The sequence below is a fragment of the Silurus meridionalis genome, chromosome 3, assembly GCF_014805685.1.
Source record: "Silurus meridionalis isolate SWU-2019-XX chromosome 3, ASM1480568v1, whole genome shotgun sequence".
Lineage (NCBI taxonomy): Eukaryota > Metazoa > Chordata > Actinopteri > Siluriformes > Siluridae > Silurus > Silurus meridionalis.
Genome location: NC_060886.1, coordinates 31,296,105 through 31,319,959, shown reverse-complemented (window position 1 = coordinate 31,319,959; position 23,855 = coordinate 31,296,105). Strand labels below are relative to the sequence as shown.

General features: G+C 48.7%; 1 protein-coding gene and 2 long non-coding RNA genes across 3 annotated transcripts; 1 reads left to right on the top strand and 2 right to left on the bottom strand.

The window, feature by feature from the left end:
• Window positions 1–53: 53 nt before the first annotated feature.
• On the top strand, window positions 54–15,668 carry rpl31 (ribosomal protein L31). Its single transcript, XM_046840592.1, has 5 exons — window positions 54–152; window positions 411–517; window positions 14,122–14,247; window positions 14,319–14,431; window positions 15,537–15,668. Exons 2-5 carry the CDS (start codon window positions 411–413, stop codon window positions 15,566–15,568), a joined length of 378 nt encoding a protein of 125 aa, XP_046696548.1. The 5' UTR covers window positions 54–152; the 3' UTR covers window positions 15,569–15,668.
• Window positions 431–1,964, bottom strand: LOC124380027. The gene is made up of 2 exons (XR_006924582.1): window positions 1,646–1,964; window positions 431–984 (listed from the first exon to the last, which is right to left on the bottom strand). It is a non-coding gene; the product is annotated as an uncharacterized LOC124380027 (long non-coding RNA).
• LOC124380005 lies at window positions 3,782–13,747 on the bottom strand. Its single transcript, XR_006924566.1, has 3 exons — window positions 13,119–13,747; window positions 4,223–4,322; window positions 3,782–3,923 (listed from the first exon to the last, which is right to left on the bottom strand). It is a non-coding gene; the product is annotated as an uncharacterized LOC124380005 (long non-coding RNA).
• Window positions 15,669–23,855: the final 8,187 nt, after the last annotated feature.

Genomic DNA, 23,855 nt, shown 5'->3' with positions numbered 1-23,855 from the left:
TTTATTTACACAGCGCACGCATCGTAATATTAACCCCAAACCTCTTTTTTTTCCCCAGCGATGTCAAAATTAACCCGGAAGTAAACTCTTTCCAACCCCTTTTTATAGCCCCGAACCCGTTCCGTTTCCTTTTCCGACAGTCATCGGACAGAGTGAGTACTCCGGGCTCGCCGTCGCGGCTCGAATCCGTTTCCATCCGCTGTTTAAGAGCGATTAACCCCGCCGATTTCGGTGCGCGAGCGTGTGCGAGATGTCGGAAAAGGCGTAGGTCGGAGAATCGGCGTGCGTTTAGAAGCGGGATGCTAATCGGAGCGCTAGCAAGGCGCGGAGATTGTGTGTAGCGAGACCGCGTGTGTGCGTGCGTGTTTCTATTTCTATGTCGATATTAAATATTTGTTCTCGTCTGTCAGATGGCGCCGCTGAAGAAAGGAGGTGAGAAGAAGAAGGGCCGCTCAGCCATTAACGAGGTGGTGACCCGGGAATACACCATCAACGTCCACAAGCGGATCCACGGCATGTGAGTGTGTGTGTGTGTGTGCGCGCGCCTCCAGGAGACACCGGTATCACCTCCGGTATCACGTCCTGAATCAACCATCCGATACCGATAGTTTACTTGTAATATTGTCACTCGGAGAATCTGGAGTCCACACTTTAGTACACTCGTAAACGCGCTCGCTCATAACTTTACACACCCCGTTCCCTGTCACTATTATAATGTACAACTCGCACTCTCTAACGTGTAAGCGTGTTACACACTTTAACCTACAACACGCACCGCTTCTCTCTCACACGCTATTTCTTGCACTGCAACCTACAAGAGTGTTTCTGTCTGTCACAGTCGGTGTCTCTCACACGCACACATTCTCACCGTTTCCCTCGCACACTCCAACCTACAGCAGTTTCTCACAGTTTCTCTCTCTCACTGTAACCTACAACACGCACTCTTTCACACACTTTCTCACCGTTTCCCTCGCACGCTCCGACCTACAACCGTTTCTCTCACATCACTGCAACCTACAACACCCTCTCTTGCACACATACACACTTTCTCACTTTTTCCTTCATACACTGCAACCTACAACACGCACCGCTTCTCTCTCACACACTATTTCTTGCACTGCAACCTACAAGAGTTTCTGTCTGTCCCAGTCGGTGTCTCTCACACACACACACACACACACACACTCTCACTTTCTACACTGCAACCTACAACAGTTCCTCACACTGTTTCTCTCTCACACTGTAACCTACAACATGCACTCTCTTTCACACACTTTCTCAGTTTCCCTCGCACACCCAACCTACAACAGTTTCTCTCATCACTGCAACCTACAACAGTTTCTCACACTGTCTCTCTCTCTCTCTCTCTCTCTCTCCCTCTCACATTGTCTCTTGCACTGTAACCTACAACACTCACTCTCTTTCACACACTTTCTCCCTGTCTCAAACACTCCAACCTAGAACAGTTCCTCACACTCACATCACTGCAACCTACAACACACACTCTCTTGCACACATACACACTTTCTCACTTTTTCCTTCATACACTGCAACCTACAACAGTTCCCTCTCTCTCTCGCACTGTAACCTACAACACGCACTCTCTTTCACACACTTTCTCACCGTTTCCCTCGCACACTCCGACCTACAACCGTTTCTCTCACATCACTGCAACCTACAACACCCTCTCTTGCACACATACACACTCTCTCACTGTTTCCTTCTTACACTGCAACCTACAACAGTTCCTCACAGTTTCTCTCACACTGCAACCTACAACATGCACTCTCTTTCACACACTCTCACCGTTTCCCTCGCACACCCAACCTACAACAGTTTCTCTCATCACTGCAACCTACAACACGCACTCTCTTTCACACACTTTCTCCCTGTTTCTCTCACACTCCAACCTGCAACAGTTTCTCACACTCACATCACTGCAACCTACAACACCCTCTCTTGCACACATACACACTTTCTCACTTTTTCCTTCATACACTGCAACCTACAACGCCTCTCTTGCACACACACTTTCTCACTGTTTCCTTCTTACACTGCAACCTACAAGAGTTTCTGTCTGTCCCAGTCGGTGTCTCTCTCTCTCACACACACACACACACACACACACACACACACTTTCTCACTTTCTACACTGCAACCTACAACAGTTCCTCACACTGTTTCTCTCTCTCACACTGTAACCTACAACATGCACTCTCTTTCACACACTTTCTCACAGTTTCTCTCACATCACTGCAACCTACAACAGTTTCTCACACTCTCTCATCACTGCAACCTACAACAGTTTCTAACACACTCTCTCTCTCTCTCCTCTCACATTGTCTCTCGCACTGTAACCTACAACACTCACTCTCTTTCACACGCTTTCTCCTGTTTCTCTCAAACACTCCAACCTACAACAGTTCCTCACACTCACATCACTGCAACCTACAACACACACTCTCTTGCACACATACACACTCTCACTGTTTCCTTCTTACACTGCAACCTACAACAGTTGCTCACACTCACATCACTGCAACCTACAACACGCACTCTTTTGCACACATACACTTTCTCACTTTTTCCTTCATGCACTGTAACCTACAACACTCTCTTTCACACACTCTCACTTTTCCTCCATACACTGCAACCTACAACACGCACTCTTGCACACATACACACTTTCTCACTTTTCCTCCATACACTGCAACCTACAACAGTTTCTCACACTCTCTCCCTCTCACATTGTCTCTTGCACGTAACCTACAACACTCACTCTCTTTTACACACTTTCTCCTGTTTCTCTCAAACACTCCAACCTACAACAGTTCCTCACACTCGCATCACTGCAACCTACAACACGCACTCTCTTGCACACGTACACACTTTCTCACTTTTTCCTTCATACACTGCAACCTACAACAGTTCCCTCTCTCTCTCGCACTGTAACCTACAACACGCACTCTCTTTCACACACTTTCTCACCGTTTCCCTCGCACGCTCCGACCTACAACCGTTTCTCTCACGTCACTGCAACCTACAACGCCTCTCTTGCACACATACACACTCTCTCACTGTTTCCTTCTTACACTGCAACCTACAACACGCACTCTCTTTCACACACTTTCTCACCGTTTCCCCTCGCACACTCCGACCTACAACACGCACTCTTTTGCACACGTGCACACGTTCTCACTTTTTCCTTCATACACTGCAACCTACAACAGTTTCTAACACACTCTCTCTCTCTCTCTCTCACATTGTCTCTCGCACCGTAACCTACAACACGCACTCTCTTTCACACACTTTCTCCCTGTTTCTCTCATACACTGCAACCTACAACAGTTGCTCACACTCTCACATCACTGCAACCTACAACACGCACTCTTGCACACACACACTTTCTCACTTTTCCTCCATACACTGCAACCTACAACACGCACTCTTTTGCACACATACACACTTTCTCACAGTTTCTCTCTCTCTCTCTCATCACTGCAACCTACAACAGTTTCTAACACACTCTTTCTCTCTCTCTCTCTCTCTCTCCCTCTCACATTGTCTCTTGCACTGTAACCTACAACACGCACTCTCTTTCACACACTTTCTCCCTGTTTCTCTCATACACTGCAACCTACAACAGTTGCTCACACTCTCACATCACTGCAACCTACAACACGCACTCTTTGCACACGTGCACACGTTCTCACTTTTTCCTTCATACACTGCAACCTACAACAGTTTCTCACACTCTCTCATCACTGCAACCTACAACAGTTTCTAACACACTCTCTCTCTCTCTCCCTCACATTGTCTCTCGCACCGTAACCTACAACACGCACTCTCTTTCACACATTCTCCCTGTTTCTCTCATACACTGCAACCTACAACAGTTGCTCACACTCTCACATCACTGCAACCTACAACACGCACTCTTTTGCACACGTGCACACGTTCTCACTTTTTCCTTCATACACTGCAACCTACAACAGTTCCCTCTCTCTCTCGCACTGTAACCTACAACACGCACTCTCTTTCACACACTTTCTCACCGTTTCCCTCGCACACTCCGACCTACAACCGTTTCTCTCACGTCACTGCAACCTACAACGCCTCTCTTGCACACATACACACTCTCTCACTGTTTCCTTCTTACACTGCAACCTACAACACGCACTCTTTCACACACTTTCTCACCGTTTCCCTCGCACACTCCGACCTACAACACGCACTCTTTTGCACACGTGCACACGTTCTCACTTTTTCCTTCATACACTGCAACCTACAACAGTTTCTAACACACTCTCTCTCTCTCTCTCCTCTCACATTGTCTCGCACGTAACCTACAACACGCACTCTCTTTCACACACTTTCTCCCTGTTTCTCTCATACACTGCAACCTACAACAGTTGCTCACACTCTCTCACATCACTGCAACCTACAACACGCACTCTTGCACACATACACACTTTCTCGCTTTTCCCTCATACACTGCAACCTACAACACGCACTCTTTTGCACACGTGCACACGTTCTCACTTTTTCCTTCATACACTGCAACCTACAACAGTTTCTCACACTCTCTCATCACTGCAACCTACAACAGTTTCTAACACACTCTTTCTCTCTCCTCTCTCTCTCTCTCCCTCTCACATTGTCTCTTGCACTGTAACCTACAACACGCACTCTCTTTCACACACTTTCTCCCTGTTTCTCTCATACACTGCAACCTACAACAGTTGCTCACACTCTCACATCACTGCAACCTACAACACGCACTCTTTTGCACACGTGCACACGTTCTCACTTTTTCCTTCATACACTGCAACCTACAACAGTTTCTCACACTCTCTCATCACTGCAACCTACAACAGTTTCTAACACACTCTCTCTCTCTCTCCTCTCACATTGTCTCTCGCACTGTAACCTACAACACTCTCTTTCACACATTCTCCTGTTTCTCTCATACACTGCAACCTACAACAGTTGCTCACACTCACATCACTGCAACCTACAACACACTCTCTTGCACACGTACACACTTTCTCACTTTTTCCTCCATACACTGCAACCTACAACAGTTTCTCACACTCTCTCTCACTGCAACCTACAACACGCACTCTTTCACACACTTTCTCACCGTTTCCCTCGCACACTCCGACCTACAACAGTTTCTCACACTCGCATCACTGCAACCTACAACACCCTCTCTTGCACACGTACACACTTTCTCACTTTTTCCTTTATACACTGCAACCTACAACAGTTTCTCACACTCTCTCACATCACTGCAACCTACAACACCCTCTCTTGCACACATACACACTTTCTCACTTTTTCCTTCATACACTGCAACCTACAACACGCACCGCTTCTCTTTCACACACTATTTCTTGCACTGCAACCTACGAGAGTGTTTCTGTCTGTCACAGTCGGTGTCTCTCTCACACACACACACACTTTCTCACTTTCTACACTGCAACCTACAACAGTTCCTCACACTGTTTCTCTCTCTCATCACTGCAACCTACAACAGTTTCTAACACTCTCTCTCTCTCTCTCTCTCTCTCTCTCATTGTCTCTTGCACTGTAACCTACAACACGCACTCTCTTTCACACACGTTCTCACTTTTTCCTTCATACACTGCAACCTACAACAGTTCCTCACACTCTCTCACATCACTGCAACCTACAACACGCACTCTCTTGCACACATACACACTTTCTCACCGTGTCCCCTTACGCACTGCGACGTAAAACGGTTCCTAATAGTAGTAATAATAATAATAATAATAAAAATAAAAAAAATAAATGTACAAAAAAAACTAATAGTGTTTCAGGCTCCTCGTGAGCACATGATGTGTGTATATATAGAGACTCATCTGTAATGTAGAAACCACATATATACACCTACAAACAAATCTATATACACCTATAATCATACACTAGTACATACCTATCTATATGTATCTATACATTCCTCATTTCACATGTTTAACAAGTACCAAGGATGTTTCATTCTGGTTCTTCTATCTATTGTCCTTTTGTCTCTTTAATTCACACAAAATCTGTTTAAAAACACTCTCAGCGGGAACATGGCACCGATCAATAATAATCGTGCATCGTGTTTTCCATATTTTATAGTTTACAGTACAAATCGCCATCCAAAAGAATTCCTTTTGTCGATCTTTTTCAAAAAAGCCGTACCTAACAGTTTTCTCGTTTATATGGATATTCGATCCGGTTTTCACGACTTTTTGCCATATCTCCTCGGATCGTGGACGGCGTATAAGGAGGCGATCGGCGGTTTCGTCGTTTTGGTTTTTACAAAACGGCTCCGTTTCGCAACGCGGCGTACCGCTAGCCCGCCCACGCTTATTGACCGCGCCGCATCGCGCGCATTTTCCGAGATCTTTTTGTATCGACGTTAGAAATGCGCCGTTCGCTTTCTGCCGTGTTGAGATATTTGTGTTTGTATAACCGCCCGTGTTCATGTTCAGTAATTTTTTTTTTTTATAGACGTTTTTGCCGGATGAGTTTATCCGGTCTATATTTAAACGTCGATATTTATATATTTGATCCCCATATGTTGGTTCATAGAATGGTATATTTTGTCTTCCTTTTCCCCTCTTTTCTTTTTTTTTTTTTTGCCAAGATTTCTTTTCCCCTATCCAATCTGCGTCCCTGTTTATTGCCCGTGTTAGATTTTTACAAAAAGCCATTAATGATTTACCGCCGAGCTCGATTGCATCAAGACCTCCTCGTTCCTTTGGTTTAAACAAAAGCGTCGTCGTCGTCACTCGTCTGTCATTTCCCCAGATAAATCTCGCGCTGGTCTTATTCGGCGTTGTGACGCATTTTTTGCCGGGTGGGAAGATTGTAGGAAAAAATAAGAGTTTAGGTAAAAGATATGTTTTAATCACTTGAAATGTAGTTGTATAATCGGATATTTTCCAAATTTCGGATTTAATTTCCTCTTCTTTTCTTTCCCGATCGGCGTCGACGCGCTTACCGTTTTTAATCGCGATTCCTAGCGATTTAATCTCTCGTTTTACTTTTATATTTATCGGCGGAGCAGGGCCGGTATCCGTCCGAACCGCCTCCGTCTCGTTTCGATTTAGTCAGGCGCCGGAGATCTCTTCGTGTCCTCTGACTATTTTATTTATCCTATCCGACTCGTTTCGGTCCTTTACAAAAACCGTCGCGTCGTCGGCGTAAGCTGTAATTTTATCTATCCGTCTCAAAATCCTCCGTCGACCGGCCGTTTACGTTTATTCGGACGCTAGATTTCTTATACGGAGTTTTAATCGTGTTAATACATCTTCCTGGAAACCCATAGCGTTCCATTGTTTTCCATAGGTATTCTCTCGATATGAAGTCGAATGCTTTTTTTTTTTTTTTTTTTTTTTTTTTTTTTTTAAAAAAAAGGTCTAAACCCACTAGAAAGAATCTTTTTATCCGGGGCGTTCGCAATCGGGTCTCTGACCGTACGCGAGTTATCCCGCGCGCGACGACCTTTTATCGCGCGGGTCTGTTCTTTGTCTATTGTTTTGTCTAAAGTGGAGTTCGTTCTGTTCGCTCATACCTTAGCAAGGATTTTGTAGTCTATATTCATAAGGCTAATTCGTCTCCGGTCGTCCGGTTCACGTCCGTCTCCTTTCTCGTAAATGAAAGTCGCGACACTTTTGCACGAGGAATCCGGAAAAGTTCCCCTCCGTGTCCCTTCGTCGTACGCGTCGGTCGGCGCGTCTGGCGTTTCCGTCGTACGCGTTTCGTAGAGCTCCGCGGGTATCCCGTCGGGTCCGGGACTTTTCCCGCGAGGACGGTCGATCCGAATCCTTCCGAACGTGACGGGATCCCAAGAAAGTGTTTGTTTCGTCCGTTCGGATGTACGTTTTTGACGTAGCGTTTAAAAGTTTCGTTTTCGAGTCGAACCCGGCGAATCCGTCGTCGCGGGGGAATTTTTCCCCAAAGGAGTCTTTCATTTCGCGCGTGTCCGTTACCGTTTTTAGGACATTCCCTTCTCTACTCGCGGTTGTTTCGTGCGACGGAATTTTGTCTTTTTCACTTGCAATCGCGTCGGTCGCCACGTATCGCGACGTCGTATCCGACGTTTACGATTTCGCGTAGTTTCCGAAAGATTTTTATTTTCCCGGCCCGATCCGGAACTTTCGCTTTCTCCCTAAAAAAAAAAAAAATACCCACTCCGTCGGCTCGATCTTTGCCTACGGACGTAACCGTACTATCGTTTCTCCGTACGTCTTTAACGCTGTCGACATCCGGCTGACCGGTCGGTCTCGGTTCTTGCGCGCAAATCGCGTCGCGCTCTTTTCTCCCGAGAGAGGTCGTTCGACTCGCTCCGTTCTTCGTCGATCGCGTCCCTCTCGCGTCGACCGAGACGATATTTAGCGACGCGATAAAAATAAAAATAAAGAACGCGATCGTCTCTTTGTTTCTTTTTTTCCGACCGTCCGTAGACGGCGGCGACGTCCTTTTTCGCCTTTTCGGGTCGGCGACGACCGTCGTCTCGACATCGTCCGCGTCTGTAGCCAAAACGTCGTACCCGCGGTCGCGTTCGAAATCGTTCGACCCCCGACGCCGTCGACGGTTTTAGGGAACGGAGCGTACGTTCGCAATCGTATTCGGAAGGAAATCCTCCAAGGACTTCTTGAAGAACCGCACGCGACCGAAACGACGTCGGTTAGTTTCGCGACGCGGTAGCGAACGTTTCTTTTGCGAATCCTCGGCCGACGCGACGGTTCGACCCCCGAGCGACGTTCGATCTCGGTACTCGGTACGACGGCTTTCGAACGCGAAGCGTAGCTCGACGCGAGCGTCTCCGGCCGCTCGTCGTGGGCGAAAGCCTCCGGTCCGGCCGTCCTCTCGATTCCGTTCCTCCGCCGTTTCCCGCGTCCGTCCGTCCGGGGCGTCGTCCGGGTCGTTTTCCCTCCGCGGGTAGCGAGTCGGTCTACTCGGTCGTACGGTCCCGCGGAGACGGCTTCGGGGATTCGCGTCGGCTCTCCCCCTCGACGTTTCCCGACTTTGACCTTGCGCTTTCGCGCACCGCGCCGGTCGGATCGTTTCGCGGAATCGGCCGAGGTAAATCCCCACGTCTTTGTCCGCTATCCCCGCGGTCCGGAATTTCACGACCGAACGCTCGATATCGTGTGCGGCTGACGTGACCGGTTCCCGGTTTTTCCGGAAACCGTTCTAGCGTTCGTCCGCGGAAAAAGCAAAGTTCACGTTCGTTAGGTAGACTTATAAATGAATAAATATCTACAGCTTGAGAGGTAATGGTTCTTATGCTCGTTAGAGATCGGAGGAGGGGGGGAGAGAGAGAGAGAGATAGATAATAGCTTCTGCAAGAAAAGCGATAGACCCGATCGAAAACCGGGTTCAGATGTCGGTTTTGCCACCCTTTCCTCTTCCAGACACGGCGCCGCTCTCGCAAAGTCGAGCCGCTCTCTCCCCGTTTCTCTCGCGCACTCCGACCTACAACAGTTCCTCACACTCTCGCGTCGCTGCAACCTACAACACGCATTCTTGCACACGTACACACTTTCTCACCGTTTCCCTCGCACGCTCCAACCTACAACCCCCTCTCACTGTTTCCTTCTTACACTGCGACCTACAACAGTTCCTCACAGTTTCTCTCTCACACTGCAACCTACAACACGCACTCTTGCGCACATACACACTTTCTCGCTTTTTCCCTCATACGCCGCAACCTACAACACGCACCGCTTCTCTCTCGCACGCTATTTCTCGCGCCGCAACCTACGAGAGCGTTTCTGTCCGTCACAGTCGGTGTCTCGCTCGCACGCGCACGCACTCTCACTTTCTACACCGCAACCTACAACAGTTTCTAACACTCTCTCTCCCTCTCGCATCGTCTCTCGCACCGTAACCTACAACACGCACTCTCTTTCACACGTACACACTTTCTCGCTTTTTCCTTCATACACTGCAACCTACAACAGTTCCCCTCTCTCTCTCACACTGTAACCTACAACACGCACTCTCTTTCACACACTTTCTCCCTGTTTCTCTCATACACTGCAACCTACAACAGTTGCTCACACTCTCACATCACTGCAACCTACAACACGCACTCTTTGCACACGTGCACACGTTCTCACTTTTTCCTTCATACACTGCAACCTACAACAGTTTCTCACACTCTCACATCACTGCAACCTACAACACGCACTCTTGCACACATACACACTTTCCGCTTTTTCCCTCATACACTGCAACCTACAACAGTTTCTCACACTCTCTCCCTCTCACATTGTCTCTTGCACGTAACCTACAACACTCACTCTCTTTACACACTTTCTCCCTGTTTCTCTCAAACACTCCAACCTACAACAGTTCCTCACACTCGCATCACTGCAACCTACAACACGACTCTCTTGCACACGTACACACTTTCTCACTTTTTCCTTCATACACTGCAACCTACAACAGTTCCTCTCTCTCTCACTGTAACCTACAACACGCACTCTTTCACACACTTTCTCCCTGTTTCTCATACACTGCAACCTACAACAGTTGCTCACACTCTCACATCACTGCAACCTACAACACGCACTCTTTGCACACGTGCACACGCTCACTTTTTCCTTCATACACTGCAACCTACAACAGTTTCTCACACTCTCTCACATCACTGCAACCTACAACACGCACTCTTGCACACATACACACTTTCCGCTTTTTCCCTCATACACTGCAACCTACAACAGTTTCTCACACTCTCCCTCTCACATTGTCTCTTGCACGTAACCTACAACACTCACTCTCTTTACACACTTTCTCCCTGTTTCTCTCAAACACTCCAACCTACAACAGTTCCTCACACTCGCATCACTGCAACCTACAACACGACTCTCTTGCACACGCACACACTTTCTCACTTTTTCCTTCATACACTGCAACCTACAACAGTTCCTCTCTCTCTCACTGTAACCTACAACACGCACTCTCTTTCACACACTTTCTCACCGTTTCCCTCGCACACTCCGACCTACAACACGCACTCTTTTGCACACGTGCTGCGTTCTCACTTTTTCCTTCATACACTGCAACCTACAACAGTTTCTAACACACTCTCTCTCTCTCTCTCCTCTCACATTGTCTCTTGCACGTAACCTACAACCGCACTCTCTTTCACACACTTTCTCCCTGTTTCTCTCATACACTGCAACCTACAACAGTTGCTCACACTCTCACATCACTGCAACCTACAACACGCACTCTTGCACACATACACACTTTCTCGCTTTTCCCTCATACGCCGCAACCTACAACACGCACGCTTCTCTCTCGCCGCTATTTCTCGCGCGCAACCTACGAGGCGTTTCTGTCCGTCTGATCGGTGTCTCGCTCGCCGCACGCACTCTCACTTTCTACACCGCAACCTACAACAGTTTCTAACACTCTCTCTCCCTCTCGCATCGCCTCTCGCACCGTAACCTACAACACGCACTCTCTTTCACACGTACACACTTTCTCGCTTTTCCTTCATACACTGCAACCTACAACAGTTCCTCTCTCTCTCACACTGCAACCTACAACACGCACTCTCTTTCACACACTTTCTCACCGTTTCCCTCGCACGCTCCGACCTACAACCGTTTCTCTCACGTCACTGCAACCTACAACGCCTCTCTTGCACACGTACACACTCTCTCACTGTTTCCTTCTTACACTGCAACCTACAACAGTTCCTCAGTTTCTCTCTCTCACACTGCAACCTACAACACGCACTCTCTTTCACACACTTTCTCACCGTTTCCCTCGCACGCTCCGACCTACAACCGTTTCTCTCACGTCACTGCAACCTACAACGCCCTCTCTTGCACACGCATACACACTCTCTCACTGTTTCCTTCTTACACTGCAACCTACAACAGTTCCTCAGTTTCTCTCTCACACTGCAACCTACAACACGCACTCTCTTTCACACACTTTCTCACCGTTTCCCCTCGCACACTCCGACCTACAACAGTTTCTCTCATCACTGCAACCTACAACACGCACTCTTTTGCACACACGTGCACGTTCTCACTTTTTCCTTCATACACTGCAACCTACAACAGTTTCTAACACTCTCTCTCTCTCTCACATTGTCTCTTGCACCGTAACCTACAACACGCACTCTCTTTCACACACTTTCTCCCTGTTTCTCTCATACACTGCAACCTACAACAGTTGCTCACACTCTCACGTCACTGCAACCTACAACACGCACTCTTTTGCACACACGTGCACACGTTCTCACTTTTTCCTTCATACACTGCAACCTACAACAGTTTCTCACACTCTCTCACATCACTGCAACCTACAACCGCACTCTCTTTCACACGTACACACTTTCTCACTTTTTCCTTCATACACTGCAACCTACAACAGTTCCCTCTCTCTCTCACACTGCAACCTACAACACGCACTCTCTTTCACACACTTTCTCACGTTTCCCTCGCACGCTCCGACCTACAACCGTTTCTCTCACGTCACTGCAACCTACAACGCCTCTCTTGCACACACACTCTCACTGTTTCCTTCTTACACTGCAACCTACAACAGTTCCTCAGTTCTCTCTCTCACACACTTTCTCACGTTTCCCTCGCACACTCCGACCTACAACAGTTTCTCTCATCACTGCAACCTACAACCGCACTCTTTTGCACACGTGCACGTTCTCACTTTTTCCTTCATACACTGCAACCTACAACAGTTTCTCACACTCTCTCTCATCACTGCAACCTACAACAGTTTCTAACACACTCTCTCTCTCCTCTCACATTGTCTCTTGCACTGTAACCTACAACACGCACTCTCTTTCACACACTTTCTCCCTGTTTCTCTCATACACTGCAACCTACAACAGTTGCTCACACTCTCACATCACTGCAACCTACAACACGCACTCTTTTGCACACGTGCACACGTTCTCACTTTTTCCTTCATACACTGCAACCTACAACAGTTTCTCACACTCTCTCACATCACTGCAACCTACAACACGCACTCTTGCACACATACACACTTTCCGCTTTTCCCTCATACACTGCAACCTACAACAGTTTCTCACACTCTCTCCCTCTCACATTGTCTCTTGCACCGTAACCTACAACACTCACTCTCTTTACACACTTTCTCCCTGTTTCTCTCAAACACTCCAACCTACAACAGTTCCTCACACTCGCATCACTGCAACCTACAACACGCACTCTCTTGCACACGTACACACTTTCTCACTTTTTCCTTCATACACTCCAACCTACAACACGCACTCTTTTGCACGTGCACACGTTCTCACTTTTTCCTTCATACACTGCAACCTACAACAGTTTCTAACACACTCTCTCTCTCTCTCTCTCCCTCTCACATTGTCTCTCGCACGTAACCTACAACACGCACTCTCTTTCACACACTTTCTCCCTGTTTCTCATACACTGCAACCTACAACAGTTGCTCACTCTCTCACATCACTGCAACCTACAACACGCACTCTTGCACACATACACACTTTCTCGCTTTTTCCCTCATACACGCAACCTACAACACGCACCGCTTCTCTCTCACACACTTTCTCGTGCCGCAACCTACAAGAGCGTTTCTGTCCGTCACAGTCGGTGTCTCGCTCGCCGCACGCACTCTCACTTTCTACACCGCAACCTACAACAGTTTCTAACACTCTCTCTCCCTCTCACATTGTCTCTTGCACTGTAACCTACAACACGCACCGCTTCTCTCTCACACCCTTTCTCACCGTTTCCCTCACACAGGAACACCTGCGACAGTTCCTCTCTCTCACATTGTTTGTCTCTGACACTGTAAGCTACCACACACAATCTTACACATACGCACTTTGTCACCGTATTTCTCACACTGCCCCACGCACCGCTTCTCTCTCTCTCACACCGCGACCCACAAGTGTCTCGCTCACACAGACTCTGCGATCTACAACAGTCACTCACGTCGCGACCTTTAAGAAACGGTTCCTTTCTCTCCAACACCGTTTCTCACGGGCTCACACACTAACGGCTCCTTTTTTTGTTTCCAACGATCGAGTTCCCACGTTAACGTTCTAAAGCGCGTCCGTTGCAGATCCTTCAAGAAGCGAGCCCCACGAGCCATCAAGGAGATCCGCAAGTTCGCCGCGAAGGAGATGGGCACGCCCGACGTCCGCATCGACACCCGTCTGAACAAGGCGGTGTGGGCCAAGGGAGTCAGGTAAGGCGCGAACACGAGCACGCCTCGCGGCCGCTCGCCCCTCCGTCTGACTCCGCCTTTTCCGCCTGCAGGAACGTCCCTTACCGCATGCGGGTGCGCCTGTCGAGGAAACGCAACGAGGACGAAGACTCCCCCAACAAGCTGTACACCCTCGTCACGTACGTTCCGGTCACCACGTACAAAGGTGAGCAGGACGGGTAGGAACGAAGCGCACCGGCGCAGGTTTCCTTTTCGGTATTTTTATTTTTTTTGCGTCGGACCCGGGCGAGTGAGTGCAAGTGAGTGAGTGAGTGGTGAGTGAGTGAGTGGGTGAGTGGGTGAGTGAGGTGGGTGAGTGAGTGAGGTGGTGAGTGAGTGAGTGGGTGAGTGAGTGAGTGAGTGGTGAGTGAGGTGAGTGGTGGGTGAGTGAGTGGGTGAGTGGTGGTGGTGAGTGGGTGAGTGGTGGGTGGTGAGTGAGTGGGTGGTGGTGAGTGAGTGAGTGAGTGAGTGAGTGAGTGAGTGGGTGAGTGGTGGTGAGTGGGTGAGTGAGTGGGTGAGTGGTGAGTGAGTGGTGGTGGGTGAGTGGTGGTGAGTGAGTGGTGGGTGAGTGGTGGTGGGTGAGTGAGTGGTGGGTGAGTGAGTGAGTGGGTGGTGAGTGAGTGAGTGAGTGGTGAGTGGGTGAGTGAGTGAGTGGTGGTGGGTGAGTGAGTGGTGGTGGTGGTGAGTGGTGGTGGTGAGTGGGTGGTGGTGGTGGTGAGTGGGTGAGTGGTGGGTGAGTGAGTGGGTGAGTGGTGAGTGAGTGAGTGGGTGGTGGTGGTGGGTGAGTGGTGAGTGAGTGGTGAGTGAGTGGTGGTGAGTGAGTGAGTGGTGGTGGTGGTGAGTGAGTGAGTGAGTGGTGGTGGTGGTGGTGAGTGAGTGGTGAGTGAGTGGTGAGTGGTGAGTGAGTGGGTGGTGGTGAGTGGGTGAGTGAGTGAGTGAGTGAGTGGGTGGTGAGTGAGTGAGTGGAGTGAGTGAGTGAGTGAGTGGTGAGTGAGTGAGTGAGTGAGTGGTGGTGAGTGAGTGGTGAGTGGTGAGGTGAGTGAGTGAGTGAAGTGAGTGAGTGAGTGAGTGAGTGAAGTGAGTGAGTGAGTGAGTGAGTGAGTGAAGTGAGTGAGTGAGTGAGTGAGTGAGTGAGGTGAGTGAGTGAGTGAGTGAGTGAGTGAGTGAGTGCAAGGCAAGCAAGCAAGTAAGTAAGTAGACTGAACCATGATGCCTTGTTGTTCTTCTTCCACTTATGAGCTGTCTGACTGTCTTCTTCTGTACACTTGTAGGCCTGCAGACCGTCAATGTGGATGAGAACTGAGGGACGGAGGATGAGGAAGGTGGAGTGTGAGTGAGTGGGTGGTGATGGAACCTCATGATGATGATGAAGACAAATAAAGGGTGTGAAGTGGTCAACTTGACTGTGTGTGTGTGGGTTTCTTGACATTGTCCCTTATGGCTGAGACAGGTGTCTGCTACTCCCTGTCCTGCTAGTGGCACCGTTTGGAGTTAGTGTGGTTATTTACATTCCTCCCCTCCCAGTAGATCTGCACATTGTCCCTTATAAGGAGACATGTACCAGCTACCCTCTAGAGTCATTCTTGTTACCCCCCCCCACCCCTCTCCCAGTAGATCTGCCCCATGTCCCTTATGAGTGAGACATCCACTCCCTCTCCTTGTTACTTAAACCCCCCTTCCTCCCAGTAGATCTGCACATTGTCCCTTATGAGTGAGACATGTACCAGCTACCCTCTAGACTCAGTCTTGTTACCCCCCTCCCCTCTCCCAGTAGATCTGCACATTGTCCCTTATGAGTGAGACATCCACTCCCTCTCCTTGTTACTTAAACCCCCCTCCCAGTAGATGTGCACATTGTCCCTTATGAGTGAGACATCCACTCCTCTCCTTGTTACTTAAACCCCCCTCCCAGTAGATCTGCCCCTTGTCCCTTATGAGTGAGACATGTACCGCTTATGGAGTCAATAACACACACAAACAGGGGGTTAAAGGGTCACGGACAAGAAGGGGACACAAATGAGGTGCGGCCAAGAAAAGCACGATACACAACAAAGCACACTACATTACATTCACATGGGATTGCAGAAAGAGTCGAATTAGAAACACGTCATCGGCCGTCGCGACGATCGAGACCGCCGAGATTTGGCTGCCAGTCCGAGCTGCCGTGACGGTCGGATCCCGTGACGGTCTTCTCGCGTGCCGCTCCTCGGCGACTCGCGCGGAAGGAGAAAACCAAAGGGATTGTCGAAACATGGGTGAGTAGCTATTCGGGTGAAGGTGGTGGTAGATCTGGCCCGAACTTCGCACATGCTTGGCCTTCTTCCTCTACTCTTTAATACGTAGCCGGCGGCTAAAAACGCTACTGGCCACCTGCGTGTTGCCGCTCTTAGGGAATACGTCCGTGCCGTTTGGGCAAACACGTGTACACCGCGCCGGAAAAGCAGAGAGAGAGAGAGAGAGAGAGAGAAAGATTGCATTGCAGACAGATTCGGTCTCCGAATCCGGGGCCAGCCGCGACTTGATCCCAAATTTGTCTGGCTTGGTTGCGATATACTGCGTGAATGGACAACGATCCTCGGTAGGGAACGGCTGTTCGTCTATTTCTGGGGTGGGCCACGGAGTTGGACGAGGGGCCACACCGACGATAACTTGAACGTCATTCTGCTCAACTTTCTTCCGTTGGAAAATGCACTAAATTATATATTTGGAATAGCCGGTACTGATCGGCGGGAGAATAAAACGATTCTGTCAAGATTTGTGACGTTGGGGCGTATGGGTCAAATCGGAACAAAAAAAAAGAAGGAGCGTTAACCTAAACTCACTGAAATGAAGGAATTGCAATTCGAAGAATAAAGTCAATTTACAAAAGTGGTTTGTTTAGATTAATATATTATTATTAGTACTCATGTCTTACCAGTCATAGTATTGACTGAGAGACAGCGGTCAATTATTAGTAGCAACGGTCTGTTACACGAAATGATTGCCCGCCGAACGTTTGGAAGCCCGTTGCGGTGACTGGAACGTAGGATGACGTTAGAATAAGGATTCTCTACGGGGAATGTTTGAAAGACGACCGCGTGATCTAAGGCGACGGATTCCATTTTTGGGTGGGTTATGCCTTTTTCCTCGGCACATCGCTGGATTGACTTCGTTTCCGTTCTTCTCGTATCGGGACGTTTGGATTTCAGGCGATGAATTAAACCCCACGTGGAGAAACTCGTCACGGACACATCCTCTCTGGAAATTGCGGCGTTGCACCCTTTGCAAATCGCTATCCGTGGGTCTTTGGCCGAGATGTCGAAACGAGTCCGCGCCGCGGACTCGGCGGCTTTTATCCGGCGAACCGCGCCTGCTGCGCTTTTTTGTTGATCGATCGACGCTCACGTGTTCTCCTGAAGTGAAACTCTCGGCACGGTTCTCGGTGAAGCGGGTCCAGAGGGAGGAGATTGCAGCAAATTTGGTTTCGCCCGTTCTACCTGCGTCTCCTTGGCGTCGAATCGAAGGTGTCGTCTGAAGATAAACAAATAGAGAAGGGTACATTTACATCAATTCCCGATATACGGGCTTCCGATGTCACGCCGATGATACTCGGCTACATGTCTCGTCTGAACCAGGCGATACAGCGCCATTGACCCGGACGACTGAGTGTGTTAAGGAACTGAGAGATTGGATGACCCAGAACTTTCTACTTTTAAATTCTGACAAGACCGAGATTTTGCTCATCGGCCCAAAAACCGGTATACGGACGCTCCAGCATCTCCACCTGCATTTAGACGGACGTTCTGACCGCTAGTTCGACGGTAAAAGACCTGGGTGTTATTTGAGACAGCGACTTGTCTTTCAAACGTCTTTCGCCTTAGAAAGATTTCCGAGTTAAGAAACACGTGACCTACGTCCGATGCGGAGAAGCTCGTCCGTGCCTTCGCGACCTCCGGACTAGACTACTGTCGTGCGCCGCTGGGATGTCCTGCGTCGTTAACCGACGAGCTTCGGTCAGTCCGGAACGCGGCAGCCAGGGTTCTGACAAGGCGAGAAAATATGAGCGCATGACCCCGATCTTATCGTCCCTTATCGTTGGCGTCCTGTTAAGTTTCGAATAGACTACAAACTATTACTCCTCACTTATGAAGCACTAAATGGTCGGGCTCCCGCGTATCTCTCCAGTCTTTGAACACGCTACAATCCGCCACGCTCCCCGAGATCTCGACGCTCTGGGCTTCTAGTGGTTCCGACGATAGCAAAGTCCACTAAAGGTGGTAGAGCATTTTCACATTGAGCTCCTAAACTCTGGAATAGTCTTCCTGACGGTGTTCGGGGCTCAGATACGCTCTCCCGGTTTAAGTGTAGATTCAAAACCATCGTAACCTTGTGCTCCAGAACGTCTGAGCACATGCACGTGATCGACTTGTGCTGTCGATATCGTGAACAGCGGCTACGCTAATTTCTCTCCCCGTCCCGAGACACCCTGAGGTTCGGCCAGCTCCGGTCACCTCCCACCTCGTGACGATTACGGACCTTCGAAGAAGTAGACGCCGAACCGTCTGGAGACGAACCGTCTGGCGCCGTTTGGATCCCGCTACGTGTGTGGCGTTTTGACGTTGGACCTCCTGGAGTGCTTAAAGGCTCTGGCACGGAGAAGCCGATGCTGGATCTGTGGTGATCACAAATGCTGAGCTCGTAAAACTCGGAGCTACTGACCGTCAAGACTGTATAAGACTGCAGAAAGAACATCACTTATAAGCTTAGACTCCAGTAATCATGCTAGTTCTCACCGTCCAGTGTTCTTTATTGTTGAAGGATGTATGATCAAACTCTTCATGTCACCCACATGAGGATAGGTTCCCTTTTTGAGTCTGGTTCCTCTCAAGGTTTCTTCCTCATGACATCTAAGGGAGTTTTTCCTTGCCACAGTCGCACCGGCTCGCTCATCAGGGACAAATGCACACCGTTCGCCATCACTGTCGATTTGGGTAAAGCTGCTTGGAGACAATGTCTGTTGTGAAAAGCGCTATACAAAGAAACTTGAAACTTGAACCGCACTCTAAATGGGGTCATATCAATATCATCAATATCATAAATATAAACCTCGGCGGACTCCTTGGGTCCGGCTCGCGCGGCGAAGCGCGAGTCGTTTGTCTTTTGCCGTCTGGCTCGGACCACGGTGCATCTTCCGTGGAGCCACGTCGGGTTCTTGTTCCGTCTCCTTTTCGGATTCTTTTGAGGAGGTATCGGTGGCCTGCTGGACAAATGAAATCGCTCCTCCATCAGAGTCGGCTTCGTGCGTTTCCTGAAGCCGGGCCGAAGCCTGTTGCGCGGAGACGTTCTTCCTGCGCGGCAGTGAAACGGAGGCCGTCCCGATGTGCGTTCTCGAAAATGCGAAGGAGAAAGGATTCTCCCGCCTGGCTCGCTCTGCTTTTATGCACAGCACTGGGCTGTAGTCAGGCAATGCCACTCCCTTACGTACACAGTCACAATGGACACAATCACGACCGATTGTTCGGAAGGTTTCCTATCCGGCTCGAAGGACAAAATGTTAGGATTTTCCCTATCGGGTGTGCGCCGATCAGGGGATTGTACTCGCCCCCAGCGTGTCGGTCAAAACGCGGTACAGGATTCGGAACGCTCAACTTTACCGGGTATAGAACTGATCGTACACGAGGCGATTCTTGCCGTCTCGGCCGCTGTTCACTAGGTTGCGCGATGCGGGATGCATGCCGAAGGCCGCTGCCGAGTGACCGCTGCTGAATGGTCAGTGCTGAGTGAAAGGTTGCACAATGTCGAAGGGCTACTGGTAGTTCAAACTGTAGTTCACCATCTCCCTCGGAGTCGAACGAGTTCAGGAGACCCACGAGAGCTTGAATTTGGAGGGAGAACAGATCAAAACTGGCTGTATCTCCAGGCTACTCTAGAGGCAGACACACAGTTTACCAAGCAATGACAAGCTGCCTAGGACATGACAGCAGATTTAGCAACTCTGTAAAGATTAGGCGGCCATTGTGGAGGAACTCGGACAACTAAGGGTCCTTTACAAGGATATGCAGAATTTAACAGTAAAGCTGAACCAACTCTGCTAGTTCAAGCTCGAAATTCAAGCCCTCGTGGGTCTCCTGAACTCACTAGGCTCCCCCGGTCTCAGTAAACAAATGCAAATGTGCCAGGCCTCACGGCTGTTGGGTGGTTTGCACAACAAAAGCAGGGGAAGAATCGAGCTGAAGAACGGTGAAAATCTCCGCAGGGGTGAATCACACCTCAGAGCTTGCACCGGAAAATCCAAAGTCAGTAATTAGGAGTGCTTGTACAAGCACTACTTTTTACAATGCTGTGGCCCACGAGAAACCATTAGGACAGATTTTCGGCGCTTCGCTGCTCCCGCGTTTTTCGTCCCAGCACCACGGGCGATACCTCAAAACGTGCGGGCGGTTTGCGAGACGGTGGTTTTAAACGTCGAATCATTCGCCCGCCTTTCGATCACGGGACCAAACGCATCGGTTAATTCTTCTTCTTCTTCTTCTTCTTCTTTTCTTTATAATTAGTAGTGCTTCTAAAAGCACTACTCTTACAATGCTGTTTCCCATAGGAAAATGTTTTTGGCTCACTGCTCCCGCATTTTTTGTCCCAGCACCACGGGTGATACCTCAAAACGCGCGGCCTGTTTGCGTGACGTGTGGTTTTAAACGTCGAATCATTCGCCCGTCCGTTTTCGATCACGGGACCAAACGTGCATCGGTTTATTATTATTATTATTATTATTATTATTATTATTATTATTATTATACTTAGTAGTGCTTGAAAAGCACTACTCTTACAATGCTGTGGCCCATTAGAAACCATTGGGAAAGATTTTCGCGCATCACTGCTCCCGCATTTTTGTCCCAGCAGCACGGGTGATACCTCAAAACGTGCGGCCTGTTTGCGAGACGTGTGGTTTTAAACGTCAAGCATTCGCCTCCGGTTTTTGATCACATGACCAAAACGTGGGTTTTTGTCGGTTTATTATTAGTAGTGCTTGTAAAAGCACTACTCTTACAATGCTGTGGCCCATCAGAAACCATTAGGAAAGATTTTGGCGCCGCTGCTCCGCGTTTTTGTCCCAGCACCACGGGCGATACCTTAAAACGCGCGGGCGGTTTGCGAGACGGTGGTTTTAAACGTCGAATCATTCGCCCGTCCGTTTCGATCACGTGACAAAACGTGGTTTTCGGTTTATTATTAGTAGTGCTTGCAAAGCACTACTCTTACAATGCTGCAGCCCATAAGAAAGCATTAGGAAGATTTTCGGCGCCGCTGCTCCGCGTTTTTGTCCCAGCACCACGGGCGATACCTTAAAAGCGTGCGGGCGGTTTGCGACGTGTGGTTTCAAACGTCGAATCATTCGCCCGCCTTTCGATCACGGGACCAAAAGCGTGCGTCGGTTTATTAGTAGTAGTAGTAGTGCTTGTAAAAGCACTACTCTTACAATGCTGTTTCCCATAGGAAAAGTTTTTGGCTCACTACTCCGCATTTTTACAATGCTGTGGCCCATTAAGAACCATTAGGACAGATTTTCGGCGCTTCACTGCTCCCGCATTTTTTGTCCCAGCACCACGGGTGATACCTCAAAACGTGCGGCCTGTTTGCGTGACGGTGGTTTCAAACGTCGAATCATTCGCCCGCCTTTCGATCACGGGACCAAAACGTGCATCGGTTAATTCTTCTTCTTCTTCTTTTTCTTTATAATTAGTAGTGCTTGCAAAGCACTACTCTTCAATGCTGTTTCCCATAGGAAAATGTTTTTGGCTCACTACTCCCGCATTTTTTACAATGCTGTTTCCCATAGGAAAAAGTTTTTGGCTCACTACTCCCGCATTTTTTGCCCGAGCACCACGGTTCATACCTCAAAACGTGAGGGCGCTTCGTCTGAGGTGTCCTGTCAATTTTCTAAAGGCTCGGCCCAGCCGTTTCCGAATTACGGGCAAAACGGTTTATTATTATTAGTGCTTGTAAAAGCACTACTCTTACAATGCTGTGGCCCATTAGAAAGCATTAGGAAGATTTTCGGCGCTTCACTGCTCCCGCATTTCTTGTCCCAGCACCACGGGCGATACCTCAAAACGTGCGGCCCGTTTGTGTGAAGTGTGGTTTTAAACGCCGAATCATTCGCCCGTCCGTTTCGATCACGTGACAAAACGTGGTTTTCGGTTTATTATTATTATTATTATTATTATTATTATTATTATTATTATACTTAGTAGTGCTTGTAAAAGCACTACTCTACAATGCTGTGGCCCATTAGAAACCATTGGGAAAGATTTTGGCGCATCACTGCTCCCGCATTTTTGTCCCAGCAGCACGGGTGATACCTCAAAACGTGCGGCCTGTTTGCGTGGCGTGTGGTTTTAAACGTCGAAGCATTCGCCCGCCTTTTCGATCACGGGACCAAAACGCGTCGGTTTATTATTATTATTATTATTATTATTATTATACTTAGTAGTGCTTGCAAAGCACTACTCTTACAATGCTGTTTCCCATAGGAAAATGTTTTGGCTCACTACTCCGCATTTTTACAATGCTGTTTCCCATAGGAAAATGTTTTGGCTCACTACTCCCGCATTTTTGTCCCAGCACCACGGTTCATACCTCAAAACGTGAGGGCGCTTCGTGTGAGGTGTCCTGTCAATTTTCTAAAGGCTCGGCCCAGCCGTTTCCGAATTACGGGGCAAAAACGGTTTATTATTATTAGTAGTGCTTGTAAAAGCACTACTCTTACAATGCTGTGGCCCATTAGAAAGCATTAGGGAAGATTTTCGGCGCTTCGCTGCTCCCGCGTTTCTTGTCCCAGCACCACGGGCGATACCTCAAAACGTGCGGCCCGTTTGTGTGAAGTGTGGTTTTAAACGCCGAATCATTCGCCCGTCCGTTTCGATCACGTGACAAAACGTGGTTTTCGGTTTATTATTATTATTATTATTATTATTATTATTATTATTATTATACTTAGTAGTGCTTGTAAAAGCACTACTCTTACAATGCTGTGGCCCATTAGAAACCATTGGGAAAGATTTTCGGCGCATCACTGCTCCCGCATTTTTTGTCCCAGCAGCACGGGTGATACCTCAAAACGTGCGGCCTGTTTGCGAGACGTGTGGTTTTAAACGTCGAAGCATTCGCCCTCCCGGTTTTTGATCACATGACCAAAACGTGGGTTTTTGTCGGTTTATTATTAGTAGTGCTTGTAAAAGCACTACTCTTACAATGCTGTGGCCCATCAGAAACCATTAGGAAAGATTTTGGCGCCGCTGCTCCCGCGTTTTTTGTCCCAGCACCACGGGCGATACCTTAAAACGTGCGGGCGGTTTGCGAGACGTGTGGTTTTAAACGTCGAAGCGTTCGCCCCGCCCCTTTTCGATCACGGGACCAAAACGTGCGTCGGTTTATTATTAGTAGTGCTTGAAAAGCACTACTCTTACAATGCTGTGGCCCATTAGAAACCATTGGGAAAGATTTTCGGTGCATCGCTGCTCCCGCATTTTTTGTCCCAGCACCACGGGTGATACCTCAAAACGTGAGGGCGCTTCGTGTGAGGTGTCCTGTCAATTTTCTAAAGGCTCGGC

Bases quoted from the DNA above. Each gene is read 5' to 3' on its own strand.
- rpl31 (XM_046840592.1), top strand. From the start codon at position 411: ATGGCGCCGCTGAAGAAAGGAGGTGAGAAGAAGAAGGGCCGCTCAGCC. The intron at 518-14,121 runs GTGAGTGTGTGT...CGTCCGTTGCAG, and splicing joins CACAAGCGGATCCACGGCAT to ATCCTTCAAGAAGCGAGCCC. The intron at 14,248-14,318 runs GTAAGGCGCGAA...TTCCGCCTGCAG, and splicing joins GTGTGGGCCAAGGGAGTCAG to GAACGTCCCTTACCGCATGC.